This window comes from Felis catus, chromosome A2, assembly GCF_018350175.1.
Source record: "Felis catus isolate Fca126 chromosome A2, F.catus_Fca126_mat1.0, whole genome shotgun sequence".
NCBI classification, from domain to species: domain Eukaryota; kingdom Metazoa; phylum Chordata; class Mammalia; order Carnivora; family Felidae; genus Felis; species Felis catus.
The window spans coordinates 149,801,126-149,826,370 of record NC_058369.1 but is presented as its reverse complement, the minus strand read 5'-3'; the positions used below and the strand labels follow the sequence as shown (position 1 = coordinate 149,826,370).

At 43.9% G+C, this 25,245-nt stretch overlaps 1 protein-coding gene across 5 annotated transcripts in view; it reads right to left on the bottom strand.

Annotated features, from left to right (window-relative positions):
• Positions 1-17,635, bottom strand: part of LRGUK (leucine rich repeats and guanylate kinase domain containing) — a 106,930-nt gene extending 89,295 nt beyond the window's left edge. The window contains exons 1-4 of one of the 5 annotated variants that reach the window (XM_045052776.1): positions 17,067-17,635; positions 9,728-9,835; positions 7,120-7,201; positions 3,565-3,665 (exon numbers count right to left, since the gene is read on the bottom strand). In XM_045052776.1, the coding sequence (XP_044908711.1) occupies positions 3,565-3,665; positions 7,120-7,201; positions 9,728-9,835; positions 17,067-17,363 (588 nt within the window). In that variant the 5' untranslated portion in view covers positions 17,364-17,635. The remainder of the gene's footprint in view (positions 1-3,564; positions 3,666-7,119; positions 7,202-9,727; positions 9,836-17,066) is intronic. The other 4 variants (XM_045052775.1, XM_023250582.2, XM_023250581.2 and 1 more) reach the window with 4 other exon arrangements.
• Positions 17,636-25,245: the final 7,610 nt, after the last annotated feature.

The following is a 25,245-nucleotide window of genomic DNA, read 5'->3' as shown; positions in this document are numbered from 1 at the left end:
CTTAACCACAACAATTCATCGCACAAGAAAAATACCTTTCTGGGTGCGGGGTTAGAGTTTAGAGCTGAAAATACGCCACGGCTAACACAGCTATTTCCTTACCAGATCCTCGTCTGCTCACTCTGAGAGGTACTGGGGAGGAGCCCCTTCCCTGTGGCCAGTGCAGACACCGCGACAACCCAGACGTTTTTGATTCCTGACGTTCCTCTCTCCCTTTCCAGCAGTTACTTCAAACTTTCTTAATCTCCCTTGAAGACTCCCCTCGATTTCACTCTTACCACCTCATCTTTCATTTTGTCTACTGCCCAGGAAGCTGAGCTCACTGAGCTCACATTCTTATCTTCCCTGTGCCTTTTCTACTCCGCGCAAGTGCCAGAAAAATCTTTCCCATTCATCCCTCAGGGCTACATCTCATCCACTTAACACCCTTTCTCAAAATTGACTATTTCAGGAAAGCATTTTCGGCAACATCAGTCGTTCCTGTTCAAAAACCAGGAGACTGAAAAAAACGTGCAAGGACTTTGTTTAACTTCTCACCCACTAGCAAAAGATGAACAAAAATGATTAAGAAATAAAACTTTTCAAAACACTGATCTCACCCCCAAACAAGTACTAAGATTATTTTATCAATGTATTAAATACGAAATGCTTTAAATATTAAAACTTTTCCATACTGAATACCAAAAAACATGTTGGAAACACAAGTGGCAGAAGAAAACGGATCAAGTCAATTACAGGCACTATGGCAACAGGACCACATAGTCGGTAAAACACAAATGTGCGGACCATGTGAAGAAATAGTAACGTGCAAACAAAATGCTGTTAGCATGAAAAAACAAACAAGCAATGGGAACACCACGTTGTATGCATCCATACATTCCAACTAGGTAAAAGGCAGACCATGACCAAAGAAAGAAGTCATTGTGGCATGATGGAATGAAGTTCCATATCCACTTTTGTCTTCTGTCTAGTTGTGATGGACTTGACATAAACATAATGATCTAGGCTTTCTTGTAATTAATGCTTTTTATTAACACCGTTCTTCTCGTGCCACAGCTGCGCCTGCTCATCTCTAACTCTACCCCTGTGGGGGTGATACGCCAATATTGTGCCCTCTATGCGGCTATGATGCCAGCCTGGCTGAGAGACCTTAAAGGGCCCTGAGATCGCGGACTCCCCCTGGGAGTTCCAATGGACCTGAAGTCTTGCCTAAAGTCCCATCCGTCAAATGAACCTTGTGTACCTGCTAAAAGCAAAAGCATTCTGGGAAATACCAAGAGCGTTTGAGAACAAGCCTCTGTTCTTCAGAGGTATGCCTTCTTGGCTGGTGGCACAAGGCTCACAGATATTAAGTGGAAAGGAAGCAGAGCTTTTCAAGGGGGTGGCCTGTTGAACACAGGCCTGACTTACTGGGAAAGCACAGGGAGGATTACATAAGATAATGTACTGAAAACACAGGAAGGCCGTGGTCATTGTCCCCAGGCTCACACAGAGTTCGTGTGGGGCTGAAGCACCCCGCCAGGGCAGTCTGGCAATTTGCAGGCACCTAAAGTTACCAATAGATTAGCTCGTTACTCTTGGGGAGCTCGGAACCTTACAGATGGGGTATCTGAGATGCTTTTGTTCATTCGTGAAGCCTCCTTGGGGGAGGAGGAGGTAAGGATGTGAATGGAAGAACTTCCAAGGAAGTTTTTCTCGGGGATGGTGTCACGCTGTTGCCATGACTAAGTGGCCTGGGGCTTAGGACAAAGCAGAAGGGGGCAGCAAAGGAGGGAAAAGAAAACAGCCCTGCAAATACAATTCGCGATAACCTGGAGACCGTGTGGCCCCACACCGAGTACAAACAGGTACCTCGTGTGGCTTATTTGGACAAAGCCACGGTGAGTGATTGGCAATCACTCTAATTTCGAAGGAGGAAAAAAAAAAACCCACTACTGATAAAAATGGAGTGAACAGAAGAAAAATTAAGAAAAGTGTCTCACTGGCAATACAGGTGATGTGAGGTTCTTGATTTCACACAAATTTTCTTATTTGTGCAAGCTCTGGCAGAATACGTGGGATCTAAGGCAATTCGGTTTGTAAATAAAATAAAATAGATAATAAAAGGCAATAATTGATGCCCATTCCTTAAACTACTTAATGAAATATTTTAGTCTACTAGATTATTAATCCCAAACTTGTAGCAATGGTTCCCAAATTTGCCGGTACATTAGAGCCACCTGGGGTTGTTTTAAAAATTCCACGTCTGGGGGGCACCTGGGTGGCTCTGTCAGTCAAGCATCCCACTCTCAATTTTGGCTCAGGCCTTGAGATAGAGCCCTGACTGGAGCCTCATGTTGAACTCAGAGCTGAGGGTGGAGCCTGCTTGGGGTTCGGTCTCTGCCCCGCCCCTTCTCATTTTCTCCTTCTCTCTCTCAAAAATAAACATTAAAAATAATAATGTTTATTTATTTTGAGAGAGAGAGAGACAGAGCATAAGTGGGGGAGGGGCAGAGAGAGAGGGAGACACAGAATCCGAAGCAGGCTCCAGGCTCCGAGTGGTCGGCACAGAGCCCGATGTGGGGCTCGAACCCATGAACCGTGAGATCATGACCTGAGCCAAAGTTGGACGCTTCACTGACTGAGCCATGCAGGCCCCAAATAAACTTTAAAAAAACAATGAAATAAAATTGGTGACAGTTAATAATTAAAAAAACAAAAAAAAAAAAATTCCAGGCCTGGGCCTTACCTTGGACCTCTTGAATCAGACTTTCTGGCACTGAGATCCAGCCATTAGTTTTGAGAAGTCCCCAGGGGACTGCAATGTGCAGAAAAGTCTGGGAACCACCAGTCTGTAACCTCTCTGCTGAAGTGTGGCCCATGGACCCCCAGCAGGGGCATCGCCTGAGGCGGTTGTTAAACACCCCAGTCTCAGGCCTGACTTGGGATGTCCTGGCTCAGAATCCCTAGTTTCACGAGAGCCCCAGGTGGTCTGTGTGCACATGAATGCACGAGACACGGCAGGGAACAGGCTGCTCACAGGGTTAAGTTCAGTGTCAGGTGCAGGAGCAACCTCAGAGACGGATGCAGATCTGAAATCATCGCTCAAAAAAAAAAAAAAAAAAAAAAAAAGAAAAGAGAAAAAGAAAACGGGGGGGGGGGGGGGGGAGGTTGGATCAATAAGGAGGCAAAATTTGAGCTCCCAAGGAAATTTTTACAGATTTTCCAGGTATAAAATTTTATACTATGTTAAAAATACACAAATAATTGCCAGTATTTGAATGTGGGGGAGAGACCGAAGGAAGTCCGTTGCTTCAGCCTGAACACTATGCTTTAGCAAAGCTTCCTAAAGAGATTATCTGCAGACAGACCACCTTCCTTTTCCATAAATAAGTGATACACACATCCCCTTTTATTTCATTTCAGGCCTTTATACGATTTACTCCCATATCTTATGCTCTCAAAATTCCCGATTTACTCCCATATCTTATGCTCTCAAAATTCCCTATTTTAGTGCTGTTTTGCTTGTGAATGTCCTTTGCAGACCAGTTAACGTATGTAATTAATGTATTGATAAAACTCTACCTTGAGATTTTTGGGCGGCTTGAAATTGAAGAACGTAGTCAGTTTGTTGTGAGAAGCATTAAGTTCTAGAAGGTAAGGCATACAACTCACACAGGACAAATCTGAGGGGAAAAACAAATACAGAACAAGATAAGCCAATAAAATAAAAATTAGACTACGCCGTTAAAAACAGCATGTGTTACATCAGAACATTTTTTAATTACACCAGTTGCAGGCACTAAATTATTCCAAACAAGTGAAATGGAGAAAAATAGAAATGTGTGAAACACACCAAGGGTAGAAAGCTCTCCATGAGCTCCTAATTTGAACCTTCCTCCCCAGGGCCTCCCCACCACTCCCATCCCCCTTTTCAAGTGACCAGTGCACCTTCCATGTCCCAGCCCGCTCTCCCGTGCACTAACAGCCAAATGCTTCAAAAAGTACCAGCCTTGGAGCCAAGGACAAGAAACGAAAGCCTTAGATAATCCTCTTGATATTAGCCCCTAAGTAACTGAATTAAGTCTTTTCAGAAAGACCGAAAATGCCCCAGTTAGAGAACTTTCTTTGATACAAATTCAATTTTGTTGTAGTTGGACTGAATCCTAAACCTCATTAATTTGAAGTGATTTCAATTATTGCTATTATTTTACTTGGACTCTGGCTTGGTTTGGAAGCAGGTCAGAGTTTTCCATTTTATCCCAAGCAAAGACTCTAAACCTCGAATACCAAGTAAAGGGTTGGGCTCCAAGGCTGGTACACATAAAACACAAAAACGGTGACGTGCTGTGCGGCCTTTCTCTGCCCCTTTAGGGCAGAGGCTCGCTTCTGGGCAGCAGGAGTTAGAAAAAGACACAGAAGACTCCTAGGAGGAGGATTTAGCAGGAACACCTGTTTCCACCTGAAAACAGTCATAATAACAGCATCCCCTGCTCTTTCTCTCTTTTCATTCTATGTCACAGGAGCAGCTATTAGGATCCCTCAGAGGAAGGCCCCTGGTGGGAGGATGGAGCCCCCACACCTGAAGCTGAGCCCACTGCTTCGCCCTGTCACCAGGTGGCAGACACACCCAGAGAAGGGGGCAAGGCCAGCAGCGAGGGCCCTGCCCAGGGGCGGGTGAAGCAGGCACCATGAGCGACAGCCACCCGGCCCGCCCCTTTCGCAAGATCCCCACCAAATTCTACTTCATTCCTCTGCTCTAAGTCACACCCTTTGTTAGCCTGTCTTTATGGAATTGTTCTCGGACAGACAAATACACTGAGACTTTAACATTTTGGTGGCAACTGATGCCGTGAAGGAAGGCCGCCTGGAAAAGGACACCGGAGAAACGGCCATTACTTCGCAAGTCTTGCCCATTTGTCCTTCTGAGCTCAGCTCCATGTCTAGCAGTCAGTAGTGGCCTCAACACTACTACGGTCCAGCAGCCCCCGAACCTCCCTGGAGCTGATCTTTCTGTGGGCAGGTAGGTGCCGCACGGAGGAGCTGTCTTAAGCAGAAGCAGCAGCTACCACGCAGGTGGAGATAAGGAAACGGCGAGTACGTCTCACGCTTTATGCACCACCAAAGCCTTCAAATCACTCTGACAGGGAAAAAAAAATGCATGGTCTAGGTTGCTGGGCTTCTGACCCACGCAGGCCCAATGATCCCCACTCGGTGCAGTGACCCCCGTGTCCACCAGATGGCAGGAGTTCCTTGCGTCTACGACGGTGGTTCTCAAAGTGTGGTCGCGGATGGGAAACATCCGCTTCCCCAGGGAACTAATTTAGAAATGCAAATCCTCAAGTCCCACCCCAGAGCTACAGAATCAGAAACTGAGGGTGGGGCACAGCCATCGGCGTTTTAACAGGCCCCCCAGGTGACTCTGATGCAAGTTGAAATCTGGTCTACATCATAAAGGTTCAGAAAGCTGCGCCTTACAGTTGGTTCCCAAACACTTGATGAGCTACAAAAATGGGCCGTAAAAGATGAAAGAAGACTGATGGGAGGAAAGCGCCATTCGCAACTGTGGATGCCAAGATATGAAGCCCCCATGGCTACACGGGGCAATTCCTTATCCAGGAAAGGAAACCAACCTTGGAGTGGTGGGGGGCGGGGCAGCTCCTGCCAGAACCGCAGAGAACTGTTTCCCAAGATTGGATACTTAGATTTGCTTTAAGATAACCCTGGGGAGGGACCCCTAGGGTGGCTCAGCCGACTCCTCCTGATCTCTGCTCAGGTCCTGCTCTTTGCTTCAGGGAAGGAGCCCTGGCCAGGCACTTCACTGACAGTGGGGAGCCTGCTTGAGATTCTCTCTCTCCTCTCTCTCTGCCCCTCCCCTGTTGGTGCACTACGTGCACGCTCGCGCTCTCTCTCTCGCTCTCTCTCTCAAAATAAATAAATAAATAAATAAATAAATAAATAAATAAATAAATAAATAAATAAATAAATAAACAAACAAACATTTAAAAAATAAATAAAACATTAAAAAAAAAACTACAATAGCCCCGGGGAAGGTGGAGAGAGAGGTATAGGTGAAACCAGCCGGGCCATGAGCCAATAAGTGTGGAATCTTGAATGTTCATTACAATAGTCTCCGATTGCACTTTTGTAATTTTCCATTAAAAAAAAAAAAAGATTTAAAACAACTAGAAAAAAAGTAATAAGTCTTTCAAAACAGTAGCATTTGAGGAATAAACAATGCTGGAATACTTCTTAGCCACTGAAAAGCAAGGCTGAATTTTAATTATTGCTGTCACAGGAGGGGAAGAAATCAGACACGAGCCAGGGAAAACCGCATCAGCAACACTTAACTGTCACAATAAAGGCCAAAGAAGCGAGTGGAAAGACGATCAGTGAAGAAAACAGGTTCGAAGTAACAACTGCTGACTTCCATCGAAGTGTAAGCCAACAGACACTGGCCACTTCGGCTTCAAATAAGACCCGAGAATTAGAAATAAGAATCAAGTTCCGAAGAAGATGTGACTAATTTCATTAAATGTGAGCAAGAGGTCACAACAAATACGTGACAGGGAACTACAAATGGTGGGAGTTGAAAGAGTCAACCACATGTATAGAGACAGCAGAAAAAGGGAGGAAAAAATAAATGTGTGAATCCCTGGTGCTCAAATAAGAACAGAGGTAACTGGCCAGAATTAAAACGTAGAAAGGCAAAATAAAGAAAAGAATCCATTAAAGGGGGAAAAAAAGGGGGGGGGGACGGTGGGGACCAATTCATCTGCATTGAATAAACTAATAGTGGGAAAGACAAGGGAATCATCAAATATTCAGGAAGCATTTAAGAAGTAATGAGCCATCTCTTTCAAGGAAAAAACAAAGCAAACATTCAGTGGGCTACTCTTCAACATCACTGAGTGCATTTCAACGGTAGCATAACGTAATGTTTGCTGACCGGTGCCTCTTTCTTTACTCATCAGTCATGGTGACTTTTTTTTATATGCCAAGGAGAGCATCAATATGCAAATGGCTCCACAATAGCATTTACATCAAGTTTGGTGGAATTAAACCATATCAGGTACCGCAAAGCTTCCATTTGGAAATAACTGAATGATCCATCAATCTACTAGAATGAAAATTACATACCTTCAATTTTATTTAGCGAAAGATCCAACTTTTGTAGGTGAACATATTCACAGAGAATGCTAATGTCAATTAAACCACAACCCTGAGAAAAGAAAAGGAAAAACGCTTTAATGTTGCTTTAACAGGTTAGTCTTCAGCCTTCTCATGACACGTAGAAATAATAGATGACAGAAAGAAATCCACAATTTCTTTCAAAAGTGTAGTAATTAAATGAAAGAACTAAATCTGAAGCCGACTACTAACAGGATCTCAAAGCAGACTACAGACTCCTTTTAAAAATGCATTTCTCTGAAGCAGAACGTAGCTTGGAAAATTAGTGGTATTAGCAAGAACAAATACAACATGAAAAGGCAAATTAAAGCAGTGTCACATAGACCTTTAGAGCAGAGTTTTATTATTAAAAAACAGAAACAAAACCAAACCAAAAAAAAACACATCACGTAATAGCAGTAAGGCCAAAGCCTTTCTCTAGTAGAAGGCAGATGCCTGGAATTTAAATGAAATGCTAAAGAGATCTCCTGAGTAATCAGGAGATCATTAATGACATTATCACCTACACTTAGGGTCCTCCTATTCAAAGCTCCTCCTTCACAGTGATCTCCTCTGTTCAAATAAAACTGAGATCCATAGGGCAGACTATTCCCAATTTGGAGATGAGGAATATGAGGGACAGAGAGGGATGGAAATAATCTAAAATCACACAGCAAGTTAGCATCAAAGTAGCTGATCCAAGTCTCCTGAATCCTTCTCCAGGATTCTTTCCACAAAATCTTGCTTCTAGAGAACTTCAAGGTAGAGTGGAGGGGAATGTGGTCCCTTGGAACAGACTCTTATTACTGGTTTATGTTGCAGTGTCAGAATCAGAAAAAGCCAGCCAGTGAAGTATCCTGATAAGCAAGTTCTCTAATAGAATGATAAAAATGTTCAATGAAGGTGTAATAAATATGTACTGAAGGGGCGCCTGGGTGGCTTAGTCGGTTGAGCGTCCGACTTCGGCCCAGGTCATGATCTCACGATTTGTGGGTTCGAGCCCCGCATCGGGCTCTGTGCTGACAGCTCAGAGCCTGGAGCCTGCTTTGGATTCTGTGTCTCCCTCTTTCTCTGCCTCTCCCCTACTTGTTCTCTCTCTCTCCCATGCTCTGTCTCTGAAAAATCAATAAAAACGTTTTTAAACATTTTTTTAAAAATATGTACTGAAAACCTACCAGGTACAAGGCATTGTGCACAATGAGAAATACAGTGCAATGGTGGAGTAGACCTATACGATGCCCCTAAGAAACTCAGGACTTTGGGAGGAAAGCCTATGTACATAAGTAATAAGAAAAATTAAACAATAACATGTAACTTAAGATATAAGGGGGGGATCACTAAACCAGGAAACCCTAAAAAAGTGTATTCAGTGAGGCAGGTTATGAAGGCAAAGTAATTCAACATGTAATATCTCAAATGTAAGGAGGTCAGCGGCAAAGTAAGTTAAGTGTCAGTCCATCTTGCTGAAATAAATTTCAAAGGATTGCTTTTTTTCTTTCTTTTTTTTTTTTTTTGGTAGATCAATTTAAGTCATAGCACTACATACATAAGTAGAATACTGATTGAAATGGACTTGTATGGGGATATATTGGATGCTGGAATGATCTACCACCCCGATGCCTAACATAGGGCAATGCACATAGGATGCTCCCTGTAAGTTATTGCCTAACTGTCTGAGTCATCCACAAAATGTTATAAAGTGAAAAGAGTAAAAGATTACAGCCTTAATAGGCTGTCCTCGAAGGATAGGCAATAGAATCGGCACGGAAGAAACGAGCTTAACATTTCTTGGATAGTTTACTAGTTCAAATCCAAGACAGAACAAGATTGCGACCGTATATGCTTTGTTTGCCGTGATTTATATTTAGCCAAATTATGGTACAATAGCAAAATTTCAGTGTGCTTTTTTTCACCTATATATCTGCATTTATTGTGTGGATCTCCAAGGAATATTTAATACTTTACAATATAAGGAAGCAAAAAGAGTTAAATTATTTCTCTAGGACTATAAAGAAACAAAAGGAAGAGTCTGTACTTTGCTCTTACAGCTTCTCTTATGATAAAAGTGCCAAGATTATGTGTTAGTAGTGATATCTTGAAAATTGATGAATAACAGTATGTCTGGAAAGTGAGTTATAGCTCAAAGCTACTTGTTTCTTGATATGCTTGGGAGTGGGAGCGGAAAGTCAATACCAAAATACTTTGTTCCCTTGGATTTAGATATTAATTTTAGTCCTGGCACTGATCAGAGAGAAAATTCTTAAAGAATTTTTGATTGGTTTCACAGAGTTAAATTCAACTTCTGGAAAGAAAGCATTGATTACTATAATATAGACTACTTAAGATAAAAGCAAGAGTCTAAAGGGAATGGAAACAAAGGAATTCAGGGCCTGATTACTGGATTGCCCAGGGCTCTTTGATGCCTAACATTACAGAAATAACTCTTCTTGTCAGTCTCCATCAAATGCAAGACTCTGAGATCTAGGGCCACCCCAAAAGCTATGAGTATCAGGAAAAATAGATATGGTCCAACCAGTATCAAGACGCAGCCAACCCATGGTGATCTTGTCATACTCACTGATAAAGTTAGATTGAGGTAGACCTGCTCAGTGCCAGAACCTGAGCGCCCCAACTGGTGAAGGGCGTTGGCCACGACCTCCTCTCTCAGGACCCCATCAAATTCCTCCTGCAAAAAAAACCCACAAACAAACAAACACCAGAGAGGACAAAGGACTTCCATTAGAAAAGAACAATCCACGTCCTTATAGACAGCACTTACCTTGTATATTACATACTCAGGAGCTGACCCCTCCAAAATTTACCAGCCCTGAAGAAAATTCTGTGTTGAGGACACATACATAGGACATATAATTAAATAAATATCTATCTAATCCGTGCTTCCATTGCCACTGCATTTTCAGGCGGTCACTTGCTTTAGGTATTCACAGTGAAGGAACACAATGGCAGTGGAAGCGTCACCATTAGTGGTGATAGCTACGTTGATTGCTTCTCGGTTCCAGGCGCTAAGAGCTCTCAGTAAGCAACTCATTGAATCCTCTTGACAACCCTGAGGTAGGTACTCTTAGTTCCATTTTACAGGTGAAGAAACTAAGGCTTCCAGGGGTTAACTTGCCTGAAACCACATAGCTAGTATATGACAGAAACAGAGGACAAACTTGAATCTGTCTGACTCCAGGGCAATTCCAACCGCCGTACTAGACTGCTTGCCTACACCCAAAAGGATGGTTACATCCAAATTAAGGCAATTACTTAAAAAAAAAATTTTTTTTAATGTTTATTTTTGAGAGAGAGAGAGAGAGGGAGCGCGAGCGCATGTGAGACACAGAATCCGAAGCAGGTTCCAGGCTCTGCAGAGCCTGACTCAGGGCTCAAACCCAGGAGCTGTGAGATTATGACCTGAGCTGAAGTTGGATGCTTAACCAACTGAGCCACCCAGGCGCCCCAAGGCAATTACTCTTCTAAATCTGGTATTCTTGCTGGAAAAAATAGGTTCTTGATTTGCTTTCTATTAGCTAATTTTGCCAGATTCATACAATTTACAAGATTTATTCAAAGGGTAATAATCATTTCCATAAGGAGGTTGGCCCTTGGTCCATAGAAAGCCATGAACCAGTGGTGACTCCACATGCCCTCTCCCCCGCACCACCCCCCGCCAAAAAAAAAACAAACAGAAGAGACAACAGGTAGATCAGTGCTATGTTTGAACTGACTTCGACTCTACAATGACCAACACTTTAACACTAACACCAGCATGAGGACACAAAATCCAGTAATCCCATCAATCACACCAAGATAACTAACCATGACCAGCATGGGGACCATGATGGCAAAACACCCTTTCCAGCTCTGCACTCATTCAGGAATCAACAATGATGCTCAGGCCGCTGGTACTGAGGTGCAACTACATAGGTGTATGCTTGTATGCTACTAAAAAGAGTTTCTCCCCTGCCCCCAGCCCATTTCCACTAGCCCAGAGGAGCAAATATCACTCATATGAAGATAGGGCACAGGCTTTGGGGCTGGGCAGGCTTGGCTTGAACCCCAGATCTGCCATTTTGAATTTACAACTTTGCCCATATTCTTCATCTATAAATAGGAAATTTGATTACCTTCTCTCAATGTTTTAGGGAAAATGAAAAAAAAAAATAGTGCATATAAAGCTCTTAGTGCCTTGCCTAGAACTGTAGAAGTGTTCCCAATAAATGAGTTGTTTCTACTAATTGATGAAGTTAGAAATTCCACATCTTCATGTTTCATTCTTCCTTACCCATCAACCTGTTTACAAATGGAGGAAAGACACTCACTTTTCTTTTTTTTAATTTAAATTTTAGATAGTTAACATACCATGCAATAGTGGTTTCAGGAGAATTCAGTGATTCATCACTTGCATATAACACCCAGTGCTCGTCACAACAGACACTCACTTTTCTAAATAAAGTTCCAACTTCTTATATAAAGCCTGAGTAGGATTAGAGGTGGGGGTGTTACCTTCCCTCCAAAACTTTCCATCTAAACCTCTTATGTTTACCTGACCCACCCCTCTTTTTCCTGGATGTGAAAAGATATTACACCTCTGACTGATAGGAGGTAAATGTCTGTTTTTCAACATAGCCACTGATACAGAGACTGGCCACACCGTCAGCATGTTCCCAGATTCCCATAGCAAGCCTCCCCATGGCAACCCCCTCACACCTTCTTTGAGGTTCCTGCCATTTATCAGTATCACACCTTTCCCTTCTGATCTTGGGTCATTTTCAGACCTTTACAAGCCCTACCTTTATCTTGGATGGCTTCAGAATGCCTGAGGATGGCCATTCACCCCTACTACTCCCAAGCACATGCACGTACACATGTTTCCTTCTCAACTCCAGGCACTTTAAATGATCTCTATGCAAATTCTGCCACTCGCTCCCATGGCCATGCCCCGGACTGGGCCATGCCCAGTTAGTCATCATGCTAAACTGTTCCACCTTAGAAACCTCAGACCCTAGTACCCTACTCTGTGATCCTACAACTACCTGTCCTTCCACCTTTCCAACACCCACTCCCCCTGTTCTGTGAGGATGTCAAGATCTCCAGTTTGTTCCTCTTTCCCTTCCTCAGAGTCTATCTGTCCCCTCCTCCTCCCTTCTCTACTTGGTATGCCATGGGCAATTTCAGTGTCTCTCTACCCTCAAGTCTCTGACTGCTTGTCCCTTGACTGAAACTACCGTGTACACGCCCAAACCTGAATCAAGTTCACAATCAACTACTGCGCTGAGGCGGGACGGTGTCATGTTCATCATTCATTTGGGATAAAAATCTTTATAGCAGGCCAGGCACATGCCAGCCAGGATGCTGGGCTCAGTGGACAGAATTATGAATAAGACATAGTGCCTATCCTTAAGGGATTTACAATTCAATCTGGGAGCCAGACAAGTACACAAGCAATTTCAATAGTTTGATAAATATTACAATACAAGTGAGCAGGGTGCTTTGACTATAAGCAGGGCATCCATTTTATGTCAGTTCTAGTGGGGATTAGGAGGTTAGCAAAGGCTTGCTGGGGGAGAAAGCAATGAGGTTGAGACCCAAGTAACTGAGTTGTTCTGGCGAAGCGGAAGAAAGGGCAGGAAGGAGGACCAGGAAGGGTACTGCAGGCAAAAGGGGCAACGTGTACAAAATTCCAAAGGCAAAGGTGTGCATGGCCCACTGGGAAACGACGAGAAGCTCAAAACAGCTGAAGCATAAAGTGGGAGGAGGAATACAGTGCGTGGTAGCTGGTGGGCGCTCAAACATGGCTAAGTGAATTCATAAACCTCTCCTGCCTTTGAGCTGAGTGGGCTGGGAGAGGCCTCACAACCATGCATGCTGGTACCACTGCAGAGTCAACTTTTAGCTTGGCCTGGTGCTGTTCCAGTCCCCTGCTCTGTATCAGCTGCCTTCTACCTCTGACCTTGGCTACCGAGTCTTCATCCACTCCTCCAGCCTTCAGATGCCTCTACTCCTGAGTCCCTGCTCTCAGCAGGTGCACTTCTCCTCCGCTTCCAACGCAAAGCAGAAGCAGTCAGGCATCAACCCCCTCAGCGTTCTGCACCTGTTCCTGGGCAGTGTTCTGCCCTTCACTGGGGTCTCAGAGGCAGACTGCTTTCTTGTCCACACTCAGGGCCCCCGCCTCCTGTTTCCTCAGGGACCTGGCTCAGGGACCAGCCACTTACCTGGGCCCGGGCCCTGTCACTTCTCCAGCTGTACAAGTCTATGAGTCTCTTCAATCCTACACACTGCTTTAGCTACAGTTTCCCTAAATAACCAAGCTAGAGCAGAATTGCTTTTTCATCCTTTAGTGCCCCCTTGCTCACCCCCCGTCACTCTTCAACTCCCTTCAGGTGGGCTTCTGCCTTCACCACATTACAAAAGCACATGAGCCAAGGTCTCCAGCTGCCCTCAAATGGGCAAAGCCAATGAGCACTTGTTAGACCCCTTCCCACTTAACCTACTGGCAGCACAACTCATTTCCAACGTCTTGAGACTCTTTCTTGCCTTGGTTTCCCATCACACAGCTCTTCTTCTCCTTCTCCTTCTCTTACCATTTCTTTCCAGCTTCCTTCCCTGATTCCTCTTCATCTGCTGGCGACTTAAATACCTATACCCCCTGGGGGTCTTCCCTTGGCCCTCATCTCCTCTTTCTAGATGGCCTCACAGACTCCAGTGCTGAGTATCTCAGGTCTCCTACCCTTAGGCCCCCTCCCCTGATTTCCAGACTCATGTGATTCATAAAAACAACCCATTCATGCACAGCTGCACCTGTCCCCGTTTCCTATTGTGGTCAGTGGCCTTAACACACCCCCAGACCATGCCATAGACCTAACAGTCATCCTAGACTCACAATATTTAATAAATATTTTAAATGTCTTCATTTTAAGCTCCCTTTCCATCCCCACTCCCACTGCTTTGATCCAGACTTTTGTTTCTCCTCCATAGACATTGCTAGAGCCTTCTCATTGACATCCCTGTCTCCAGTCCTACCATCAGGGCAGTTCTAATCAATCTAATCTAATCTAATCAGGGAGGCTCCTCTCTGCTCAGACACCCAAGTCTACAGTCTGTAAAACAGCATAAAACCCTCCACAATCTGACCCCCACCTCAGCTGCTCTCACCTGTAAATCATCAGTAGGAACAGCTGCCATCTCGCTGCCCACACAACCCCATCCACCAAGACAAGGGTCTGCTTCCCTCGAAGTCTCCCATGATCCCTGCCATCCAGCTGTCATCTGTACACAGCTCTGTGGATAACACTCGAGATGCTGAAGAGCTGTGACTTACATTCTTATCTGACTTTGAGGGGAGGGACCACGGATGTCCTCAATTATGTTCTCATCTTCTGTCTTTACTATTGCTATTATGCATTACCTCTATAATTTTTAGGAACCTACTCTTCATCAGACACTGTATCAAGAGTTTTAACAGACTTTCTTATTCAATTCGCTATTTATAACTGCCCCATGAGTAGGTATCATTTACCCACAGTTACTAGCAGAGTGCTTTCCATGCATCAGACACCTGTCGTGGGCCCAGATGCTTCTGCCCTATATAGTCAAAGTGTGCTTCCTACGTAGCAATCTTTCAGTGAATGTGTGTTCAAAGTCAGCTAAATTAACCAAATCACTTAATGAGCTATACTTAGCAGATAAAAAACATGTGCATTATGACTTGTATCAGTAACAGTAAAAATAATGTATTTTTAAGTATTTACACACATAGGTTCTTGTTTAATTCTCACATCTCCTGTGAGGTAGGTATTATTAGAATTCCCAGATTACAGATGAGACATAGAGGTGAAATAAATTGCTCAAAATCTCAAAACCAACCGAAGGCTGTACATAAATCTTCGACTGCAAAGGCAGTATTCTGAACAGCCTGTCTGGGCTACCTCCTTACCTCCTTAAGTTCACCAGGGCTCCGGAGACTAATCACATTATAGGCACTCAAGAACCGCTGGGACCATCACAGCATTATAAACCTTAACCAGGCTAGGAGATGGACATAAATCTCTGAACATGAAAGTCTAAATCTTTGCTTTTATAAGCTTTCAGTTTATTCGGCATATTAAAACTTATTCGATGCCATAAAATGCTAAAACAGGATGTAAGAACACAAAATAAATATTAATACTTAGAATATGAGTGGAGGAAATAATAAACTTTTCCACACACAGCCTACAAGCCAGGAATAACCAGTTCAAGTCAACCCCCACTATGGTTTGTTAATGGCATACTGAAGACAGATTAACACCGGCACTAATGAACCCCACAGCCCAAGAGCATGCGTTAATTAGAATAATAAAGTAAACCGGTGATCCACCTGCGAATTCCTTTGGGGGAAGCTGGTAGAAACCATGCAAACATCTCAAAGTTGTAAAAACACTGCTACAGTTTTGCAATAGACAGGGTGAAGGGTAGCGAAGTACATCACCAAAGGATGAATAAAATAAGAAATAATTTTCTATTGCCCACTTTAAGAAAAACTAATTGTGTAACAAGCCCATATAGGTGGAGGTAGAAGAAGAGGAGAGTCTAAATGGGAGGTAAGGGCAGGAAAACGGGCCAAATGTTGAAAGTGGGCAAAAGGATGTTACAAAAGAAGGGCGCCTAAGTAGGAAAAGAGTGAAGTTCATTAATGGCAGGACTGGAATAACAAGGGACCGCGCAAATTACAGAGGCGTGAATGGGAAGAAAGAGGACAAATGGGAAAAGGAGTCTGTGAAAGAGAACAGGAGTAACAAAGAAACACATGCTAAGAAAATGGGCAAAGATGAGAAGTGGTGAAGCCAGAATGTCACATAATGTCACAGGGGATACTGGAAACATTCTATTTCTCTGTATTCCATCTACTTTGGAAAAGAATTTGGAGCAGTTTAGACTATGAAGGAAGAGGAAAGGGGAGAGGAAAGACCTAAAAAAAAAAAAACTATTAAAATTAAGAAAAATACTGATTCTGAGTTTCCTAGCAGCCAAGACAAAGAGGAAAATCCAATCGTGTATTCAAAGCAAGCCAATCAATTTGTGTTTTTGAAGGAAAGCAAACAATGTATTAGAGACCAAAGGAAGGAAGTGATAAGAGGTAGGAAGGGACCAACTCCCCACTCCTCCCACCCCTGCAAAAAAACCCAAAACCTAGGCCAGGGGGTAAAAAAGGAAGAGGATGATGATGAGTGTAGGAAAGAAGTAGAATTGGGTAATGTTTAGAAAAGGTATTGTAGAAAAGAGAGAATTTATATTAAGGTGAAGGCAATTAATGTGAACGTCAGGCAATACAGATGGGAAATTAAGAAACATTCCCCACCTGTGAAAATACTACCACAGTGAGCCGGCTGCTCGAACATTCTAAGGGTCTTTCTCTGGTGGGTGGATGGGTGGGTGTGCGTGTCTTGCATAATGCATTATATACCCCTGGCAGAAGCAATACATTAAACTTCTAAGTCACTTAATGTTTGAGTTCGCGCTTATCAGATTACATCACGAGAGTAATTTTTTGTTTCCTCGAGGAAGGAGGGTGAAGGGACTACAAGCTGGAGAGTGTTGGAGCACTTCACAAAAGTCACAGAAAAGGGTGTAGGGGATGTCAAACACGAACTCTGCCTCTTCACCATACTGTCGAAGCACAACTTTTAAAAGCTAAATGTAGAACTCCGATACAAATAGGTGGAAACTTTTCCATGAGGACGCTGTGTAACTTGACTCTTAAGAAACCAAAGGTGCTACTGAGAAATAAAGGAGACGCGGGGAAATATTCCAGGCCAAGAGTGAGGAGGGAAGAAAGGGGCGGGAGCTTAGGCGCGGGACATTGCCGCCTGAGTAGCAGGGCCGGACGCCTGGAGAAGGGAGCGAGCGGGGGAGGGGACGGGGGGAAAGCACACCTCCAAATTCAGCATCTCGGACTCTGAGGACTCCTCGGATTCCACTTCGCTCTCGCCCTCGTCCCCGCAGTCCTGTCCGTCCGCGTCCGACTCCACAGAGCGGTGAACGAGCTGCGGGAGCAGGTAGGACGAGGCTCTGTGGAAAGTACCTTTCCGTCTCTGCCCCATGGGGGAAGAAGACCAGCAAGACTGACGCTCTTTTTCTGAGCGCGACAGTATCGACTGGGCTCCACGTCGTGAACTACCCTGGAGAGAGGAAGGCATCGGCCACTGGGGATCGCTCCCGGCGGTCGCCATCTTGTTTACCGGGTTGCCTAGGAGACTGCCGCCAGGGGAGGAGGAGCCGCAAGGGATTCTGGGCTGTAATCTCCGCTCCTCCGCGCGTCCTCGCTTAAGGTCTGCGCCGTCCCTGGAGCTTGACTTTTTCTTTGGTTTTTGTTTAGTTCGTTCGGTCGCTGGCTTTGTTTCTTTTTGCTTGTCTTTCTCATTTTCACCTTTTTTCTCCGCACCCCTTTGGTCTCCAGTTGTTTTCTCCTGGCCTGGTGGCCCCTCTTAGGGAATTTTCATCCCCCCCCTAAGATCACCTGTGAGCCTCCTTCCCGCACCTGCCTCATTCACAAAGGCTCTTTCCGCGGAGTGGTACTTTGAAAGTGTTAGTCTGATCCTCTCTGTTGGAAAGCTAATTAACACTGAAATTTTACTCTATGCGGACCGCGGTGTTAAGAGACGAGGTCGTGCATAAATGAAATACAAGACATGGTTCCTGTCCTTCTTACTTAATTGCGGGTAATAAAGAGAAACTACCAGACGAGGACTGAGGGCTGATTTGCAATTAATTTACATTACCCGCCCCCCTGCCCCCAAATGATAAGCCATGTCCTTGGGGAGAAACACGGGTTATGGTCTAACAATCCAAAGAAGAAAAAAAAAACGATTGTCAAATTGACACTGTATCTGAAAGCCTCTGAAAAGCTATTAGCATCCCATAAATAATTGTATTAGTCAAGTGACCTGCATTGGTAATTATTTTTATCTTGTTGCATAGGTTCCCTGTGCAGTTTCATAAACTACTCTTGCAAGATTACAAAGCATGATTTTATGCTAGTGTGATTTTATGTGACCCAAATCCCATAGCCTTGAGCTCCACAAAGTAGACACTCTATGGAAAAGCAGAATGAAAATTATAGTAACTATTATTGCCATAGCGATGACAATAGAAATCCTTGCAGGCAAGTCGCCCTCATCTTCCTGGCCTTACAGGGCCTTTTCTCCATGCTTCAGTGAAAGCAGTTGCAAATACAAAATGATCCTGTCAATGGCTGTCAGGGGAGAAGGAGAAAAAATCCTTATGGACACCATCCATTGACTATTATCTTTCTCAGTGCTTGAGGGACCGTTAAAACTGACATAAAGCTTTCAGAATTACCTTCCTTCATTATCTTGCTAGTCATAAATGTAAAGGCCACAATGAAAGTATCTCTTTTTGCTTGGCTCATCTCGCTGCTTGCTTATTTCTTTTTCCAGGGGGTAGAGACTCCTCCAAGGGATTTTTTCTTCACTGTCACCCCCGCAGGACCTGGCTCTAGGTAACTGACATAGGGAAGAAGGGGGCAGAAAGTATAAAAATGGAAACCCAGTGTAGTTTTGGTTTCTTAAAATAACTTAATCAGCATTTCTAGCAAAGCAAGATTTGCCAGTGTTAATCTATTGAGGACAATGCCTTAAGACAGAGTTAGGACCTGTCAAAGAATAATTTTCAAAAAACATAATTCTCATACAAAAAACTGAATGAAACAGGGGAAAGATTTTATTCAGCTCATTAAGTAATGAGAAAACCAGTATGATGGTTACAGGGTATTCAGAATACACAAAGAAAGGCATTCTGAAATAAGTTCACTAAGTTAAAGGGGGGAAAAATACTGGTTAATGCCCTGCAGGATTTAAGACTATACCTTTGGAATCAGGTATTTCTAAGTGCTTTCTTTTCGCCTTCACATTTACCCTATGTCTATCCCCATTTGACAGATGAGGTAACTGAGGCCCAGAGAAGTTAAGTGACTGGCCCAAATTCAAGTGGTGGTGCTAAGATCCAAACCCAGAATGTTCAATTACCATTAGTGCAGATGGATAATGTGAGTCAAGGTAAAGGGACACAAGAGGTGTCAGAAGCATCAGTTAATGTTCTTAAGGATAAATAAAAGAATTCACTCAAAAGACCCTTTCATATATAATCATAGCATGTCAGAACTAAAAATAATTTAAAAGCTTATCTTATTGAATTTTCCCTTTTTTTAAAAAAATGTTTTTTATTTATTTTTGAGAGACAGAGAGAGAGAGAGAGAGAGAGAGAGAGAGAGAGAGAGACAGAGCATGAGCAGGGGAGGGGCAAAGAGAGAGAGAGACACAGACTCTGAAGCAGGATCCAGGCTCTGAGCTGTCAGCACAGAGCCTGACGCGGGGCTCAAACTCACAGGCTGTGAGATCATGACCTGAGCCAAAGTCGGGCGCTTAACCAACTGAGCCACCCAGGCCCCCCTGAATTTTCCCTTTTATAGAAGAAGGAATTGATGGCCCACCAGAGACAAAAACTTGCCCCAAATCACCTGACTTGTTAGCAGCTGAGCAGGAATTTGGACTTCTCGTTGAGTTTGGACTTCTCGTTAATCAATCTTTGCTCTTGCTACTTCACCAAAATGCTCCCTAAGCTGGAATTGTATGAAAAGAATCCCTACTTTGGGATTCTGGGCATCAAAAAAGAAGGCATGGGGCACCTGGGTGGCTCAGTCGGTTAAGCGTCCGACTTCAGCTCAGGTCACGATCTCGCGGTCTGTGAGTTCGAGCCCCGTGTCGGGCTCTGGGCTGATGGCTCAGAGCCTGGAGCCTGCTTCCGATTCTGTGTCTCCCTCTCTCTCTGACCCTCCCCCATTCATGCTCTGTCTCTCTCTGTCTCAAAAATAAATAAAAAAACGTTAAAAAATTAAAAAAAAAAAAAGAAGGCATTATCTCTATAAAAGTTGTGTTACCAGGTAGAGAAGACAGAATTAGGCAGAGGGAGAAGAGGTGAGGGCAGGGAGTATTTTGTCTAATCTCTTACTAGCATAAAACATCAGTAATTGCTTCCATTTATGCAGGGCTTACGGTAAACGAGGCCTATGCTCTGTGCTATACATATCTCAGTTTATTATTCCAATTGCTCTCTGGAACAGGAATAGATACCCCCATTTTACAAGGGGAAGAATGATGCTCCAAAACGCCAAGCAAATTGCACAGTCACACGGCTTGTGTCTACACTAAGATTCCAACTCAAGTCTTACTGGATCCCAAGCCTCTGATCTTAACCATTAGTATTCTGCCTTCTCGGAAGTATGAATTAGTTTCTCAGGAAGTAATTGTCAGGTACAGAGAGCCTGGCCTTGGTGAGATACTGAAAATTTTAGTGCATGCGCATACGTGTGTGTGTTGGGGGCCAGGCAGGAAGACCCTAGGGTTCTGGGACCAGGGAAGTAGAGTGGGGTGGGCAGGAAATGGATATAATAATCCAGGAGAGGAGGGTCTTCTGTGATAGCCCTGGATCCTTTCCACTGTGGATGAGAGGAAGGAGAAAGTGAAGTAGTATCACCATGGTGCTGAACGGCACCTCTCTTGAGGACATACAGAATAGGCTACTGGGAGGGCAGAATCAAAGCGGTCAAGAGCTGTAGTCTGAAAGAAGGTGCTAATTAGAGCTTTAGCTACTAGGTAGCTTTGCCCCAATAATATTATTTACCCTTACTCTTAACTTTTCTGTGTGGCACAGGGGTCTCCCCCAGTCTGGAGCCAGCATGCTAACGTAATTGACAATAATAAGAAAAGGCAGGGACAGACTCTCTGTTTCCTGTATTTAGGGAGAGTACATTCCCAGGAGTACAGATGTCAGACAAAGCAAGGAATGTGTGCCTCTATCCCCTTCATGTACCCAATTTTGCACCCCCTTCCCAATTTTGTGTGATGAAAAACAGGCTGGACAGTGCTCCTCAGGAATCTGAGATGGCAGCACCTTGAACTCATGGTGCTTTTTATGGAATACTTAAATTCTTACAGAATATCATGAAATGGGAGGATAGGCCATAAGAGGCACCATTGCTATGACAATAACAATGAAAACATAAGCACAACGAATGTTTATGAGTACTTACTATGTGCCAGGTATCCTTATAAGTGCTTTATATATATTAACTCATTAAATCCCTGTAAGGACCTTACAAAGTAGAGATTAATATTATCCCCATATTATAGATGAGTAATATAGGCTAGAGAGGTTATAACTCACTCAACCTACTTTGTCACACAGTTGCAAAGCTAGGACTCCAAAGGACACAGCTTGGTTTCCCAGCCCACATCCTTAATCAAAACACTATACTTCCATTCAACCACTTTAGTAAAAGCTTGTGGGGATGTTATGGATTGAATTTTTGTGCCCTCCCCTTCCCCCACCCAACTTCAAATGTTGAAATCTAATCTCCAATGTGATGGTATAACGAGGTGTGACAGAGAGAGACAGAGGTGATTAGGTCATAAAAGTGGAGTTCTCTTGAATGGGATTACAAGAGGCCAGAGAGCTAGCTTCCACTGTCTGCCATCTGAGGGTACAAGGGGAAGGTGGCAGTCTGCAAGCTGGAAGGTCCTCACCAGAACCTGAACGTGGCACCATGGGCATCAAGATAAAAGGCACTATCTCTATAAAAGTTATGTTACCAGGTAGAGAAGACAGAATTAGGTAGAGGGAGAAGAGGCAAGGGGAGGAAGTATTTTGTCTCAACCCTTATTAGCATAAAACATCAGTAATTGCTTCCTTTTATGCACTTGCAGCCTTCAGAACTGGGAGAAGTAAATTTCTGTTGCCTATAAATCACCCAGTCTATGGTACTCTATTATAGCAGCTCAAATTGACTAAGACAGGGGAGACCCTTGAAGTTGAGATAATTTAATTCATTAACATCATACCCTTTTATGTTCTCTTATCCCTTTCTAAGAAGAAGAGACGATTCTTCATAAGGAAGTTCATTATCTAATAACAGCCTAGTGGGACTATAGACATTAAACAAATAATTACACAAATAAGCATTTAATTTCAATTGCCATAAGGCCTAAAGAGGGAAAACACAGGAGCCATGAGAATATAACCTGGGGCCTTGACACAATATGGTGAGGAAGGATCCTTCAAAATGTTAGACACTTTGTACCTCATCATGATTATGAAGAAGGTTGGGGAGAGACAGTACAACACATGAGGGACTTCATTTGTTGTCTTTGCAGAAATCAGTGGCATCCAGATTATGATGGCAGTAATTAATTGGGCCGGTAGAGCCTGGTAAAGTCCAGGTAGGACTTGACTAAGCCAAATAATATCTGTTCTAAGTAAATATCAAAGGGATTTCGGGGGGTGCCCCACTAATAGGTACTCTGTATTAAAAACTGGTGTTGAGATCGAAGGTAAAAATTGCAGTCTGGGAAGAGATAATCTCCAAAGCTCACAGGCAAGGGCAGACAAATCAAGCCAATGAAAAAATTGTTTGAAAAGGGATTGTAAGCATCAGGTCATGAATAAAATCTGAGCAGGGGGCTAGACAAGGGTTACTGAGAACTTCTAGCCCGGATTGCCTTTGCAGACAGAACAGTGGATCTCGTCAGGGCAGGTACAACGACATAAGATCACAATGATTAAAACGTTCAAATGACAACCACATGGGACTGTGTGAAATCTTTTGGAAGAAGACACGAGGACTTGTGGCTGTTATACCAGGACGTTCGGAAGAAGATCAAAGAAGGCCAGAAGGAATTCAGGAAGACATCATGTCAGGAGGTCGCAGAAAGGAAATAGAGTTTGAGAGACATGAGGTTTAATAGCCGAAGCATCTCAATGGCACTGAATAATAAAACAGAAGGACGAGCAAACAGGAGACGGGTGAATGAACAGTGCAAGAAATCCCTCCGTAAGCCACGCACTGCAAACACTGAAAGGCACTTCATCTGGTTAAGAGCCAGCTTGAAATAGTGGTGCTTTGTGAAAGGGCAAATCACGCAGGCTCTGATGGAAAGCACAGGAAACACTCAGGTAGCCGATAACTGACTGATCACACAACCCACGTAAGAGGGCCCTGTTTCAGGCACTGGGATACATCATGATCTCTTTATTCAAGAGATCTGCATTATGGGTAGCAGGATATAGAGATTTAGAAAATGAATTGAAAGTACCCAAGAGAAGGTAAGTCCCACCTGACTGATCTGGAGTTAGTGTTTTAGGCCCTCAGGGAGGGAGAGAGGTGGAGGCAGGTGCAGACCATGCCTTCCCTTTGCCACTCTTGGCAGACAGGGTTCACTCCTCGTGGCAGATAAGGCAGGCCAGTCCGTGGGAGCTGTCAGTTGAGACAAATCTGTATCCCCCAAATAGGGATTCTCAGAAACTTCACGGATGAGGTAAGAGACGAACAAGGCCTTCAGGGAGAAAAGAGACACACACACGAGGGGGAGTGGGGAATCCACTAATGGGAAGTGGCATAAGCTGAGGCAAGGAGGCGGGCCTGGATGCATTTTAGGAAGAGGCTCTGAGAAGGAATCGATATGGAATAAAACCTGCTCACAGAAAGTTGGGAAGGGAGGGTGCTGCCTTCTTGGAAGAAGAGGGGCGTGCGTGAAGGAGCCGATGAAATTCCCTCGTGTGTCAGAATATCTTAGGATCGAGGGGATGAGAGTAAAGAAAAAGGGGAGAAGAGATGGGCCTCGCAAGAGATTCTGACAGCCACGAGGAGGAGGCAGGAACTGTAAAATCCTTGTTTTTACACGAAGTCTATTACGCACAGATGATGCTTTCCCACGAGAGTAACGGGAGGCTCTTGGTCTCTAACGTACCATATATTGTAGGCACTGTGCACAATTTACATCTACACCTTGTGGCCAGACCTCCTCAGCTACCTTTCTCCCCGGAGGGTCCCACCCTTCGTTGCCAATGTGCCTTGTGCATAATAAGCTTTATAAAAAGTGCTTTATAAACAGGTATTGACTGCTCGATAGCGATTATACTGAATGCAGCTGCTGCTTCGTTCCTCCTGAGCGAAATGACATCTGCGCAGATGAGTGTTTGGAATTAAATTAGCAGGATGCCTGTCCCAGAAAGGAGAGCCTGGACTCCGAAGGTGCCAAAGAAACAAAAAGACGCACATGGGAATTCCAGAATTCAAAGGATCTGATACGACTTCTTTAAGTCACACCTGGGATCTGATCCAAGCCCGTCCTAATGCTACCTCCCAAGCTTCCAGGGAGAGTTAAATCAGAGGAATGTAAAACTGGGGGCTTCAGGGTGGTAGCCTGCAAAGGCAGCCACAGATTCTTCTGATCCCTGTATGCACACCCCTTGCAATGGGACTTCAGCCCCTCCCATTAAAAGGTGGAGTCTATTTCTCCATTGTAAAGAAGCCAGGACCAGCCTCCTGGATAGTGACAGACAGGGGGGGCTAGTTCCCTGGGGCTTTGGCCAGCTGCCTTCCATTACCAGACACTCAGTGAAACCAGCCTAGATCATCCAGTACCAGCCGACCTGCCAACTGACCCAAGATTTCTGAGGGAACCCAGCAAAAACCAGATGAGCAAAACCCCAGCAAAACCCAGCCCAGAAGAAGCATAAGCTAAATAAACGGTTGTTTTAAGCCACTAAGATCTGGGATGCTCTGAAAGGCAGCAAAAGTGAACTTATACATATAGTGTCTGGATTGCCTACAGTCTCACCAGACTGGTTAATAACACAATGAAGTTAGAATCTTTATCTTGTGACTTTCATTCAAGTGATTATTTTCATATTGGTCTCTGCTACTGTATTATCTTCCATCATAAATCTTTGCTACTATAAAGACCAAGAAAGAAGCTGCAAATCTTTCCAACAATGTAGGCATCTTAGGGCTTTCCAGAGAAACAGAGCCAATAGGATAAATATGTGTATGTAAGATATATATGGAAAATAAGAAATTGACTCACATGATTTTGGAGGCTACAAGTCCTGAGATCCGAAATTGGCAAGCTGGAAACCTCAGAAAACTGATGATATACATTCCAGGCCAAGAGCAGAGGAAGACACAAGACTCCACTCAGTAGAGAAAGAGAGTTCCCTCTCACTCAGCCTTTTTGTTCACTTCATTTCTTCTTGGAT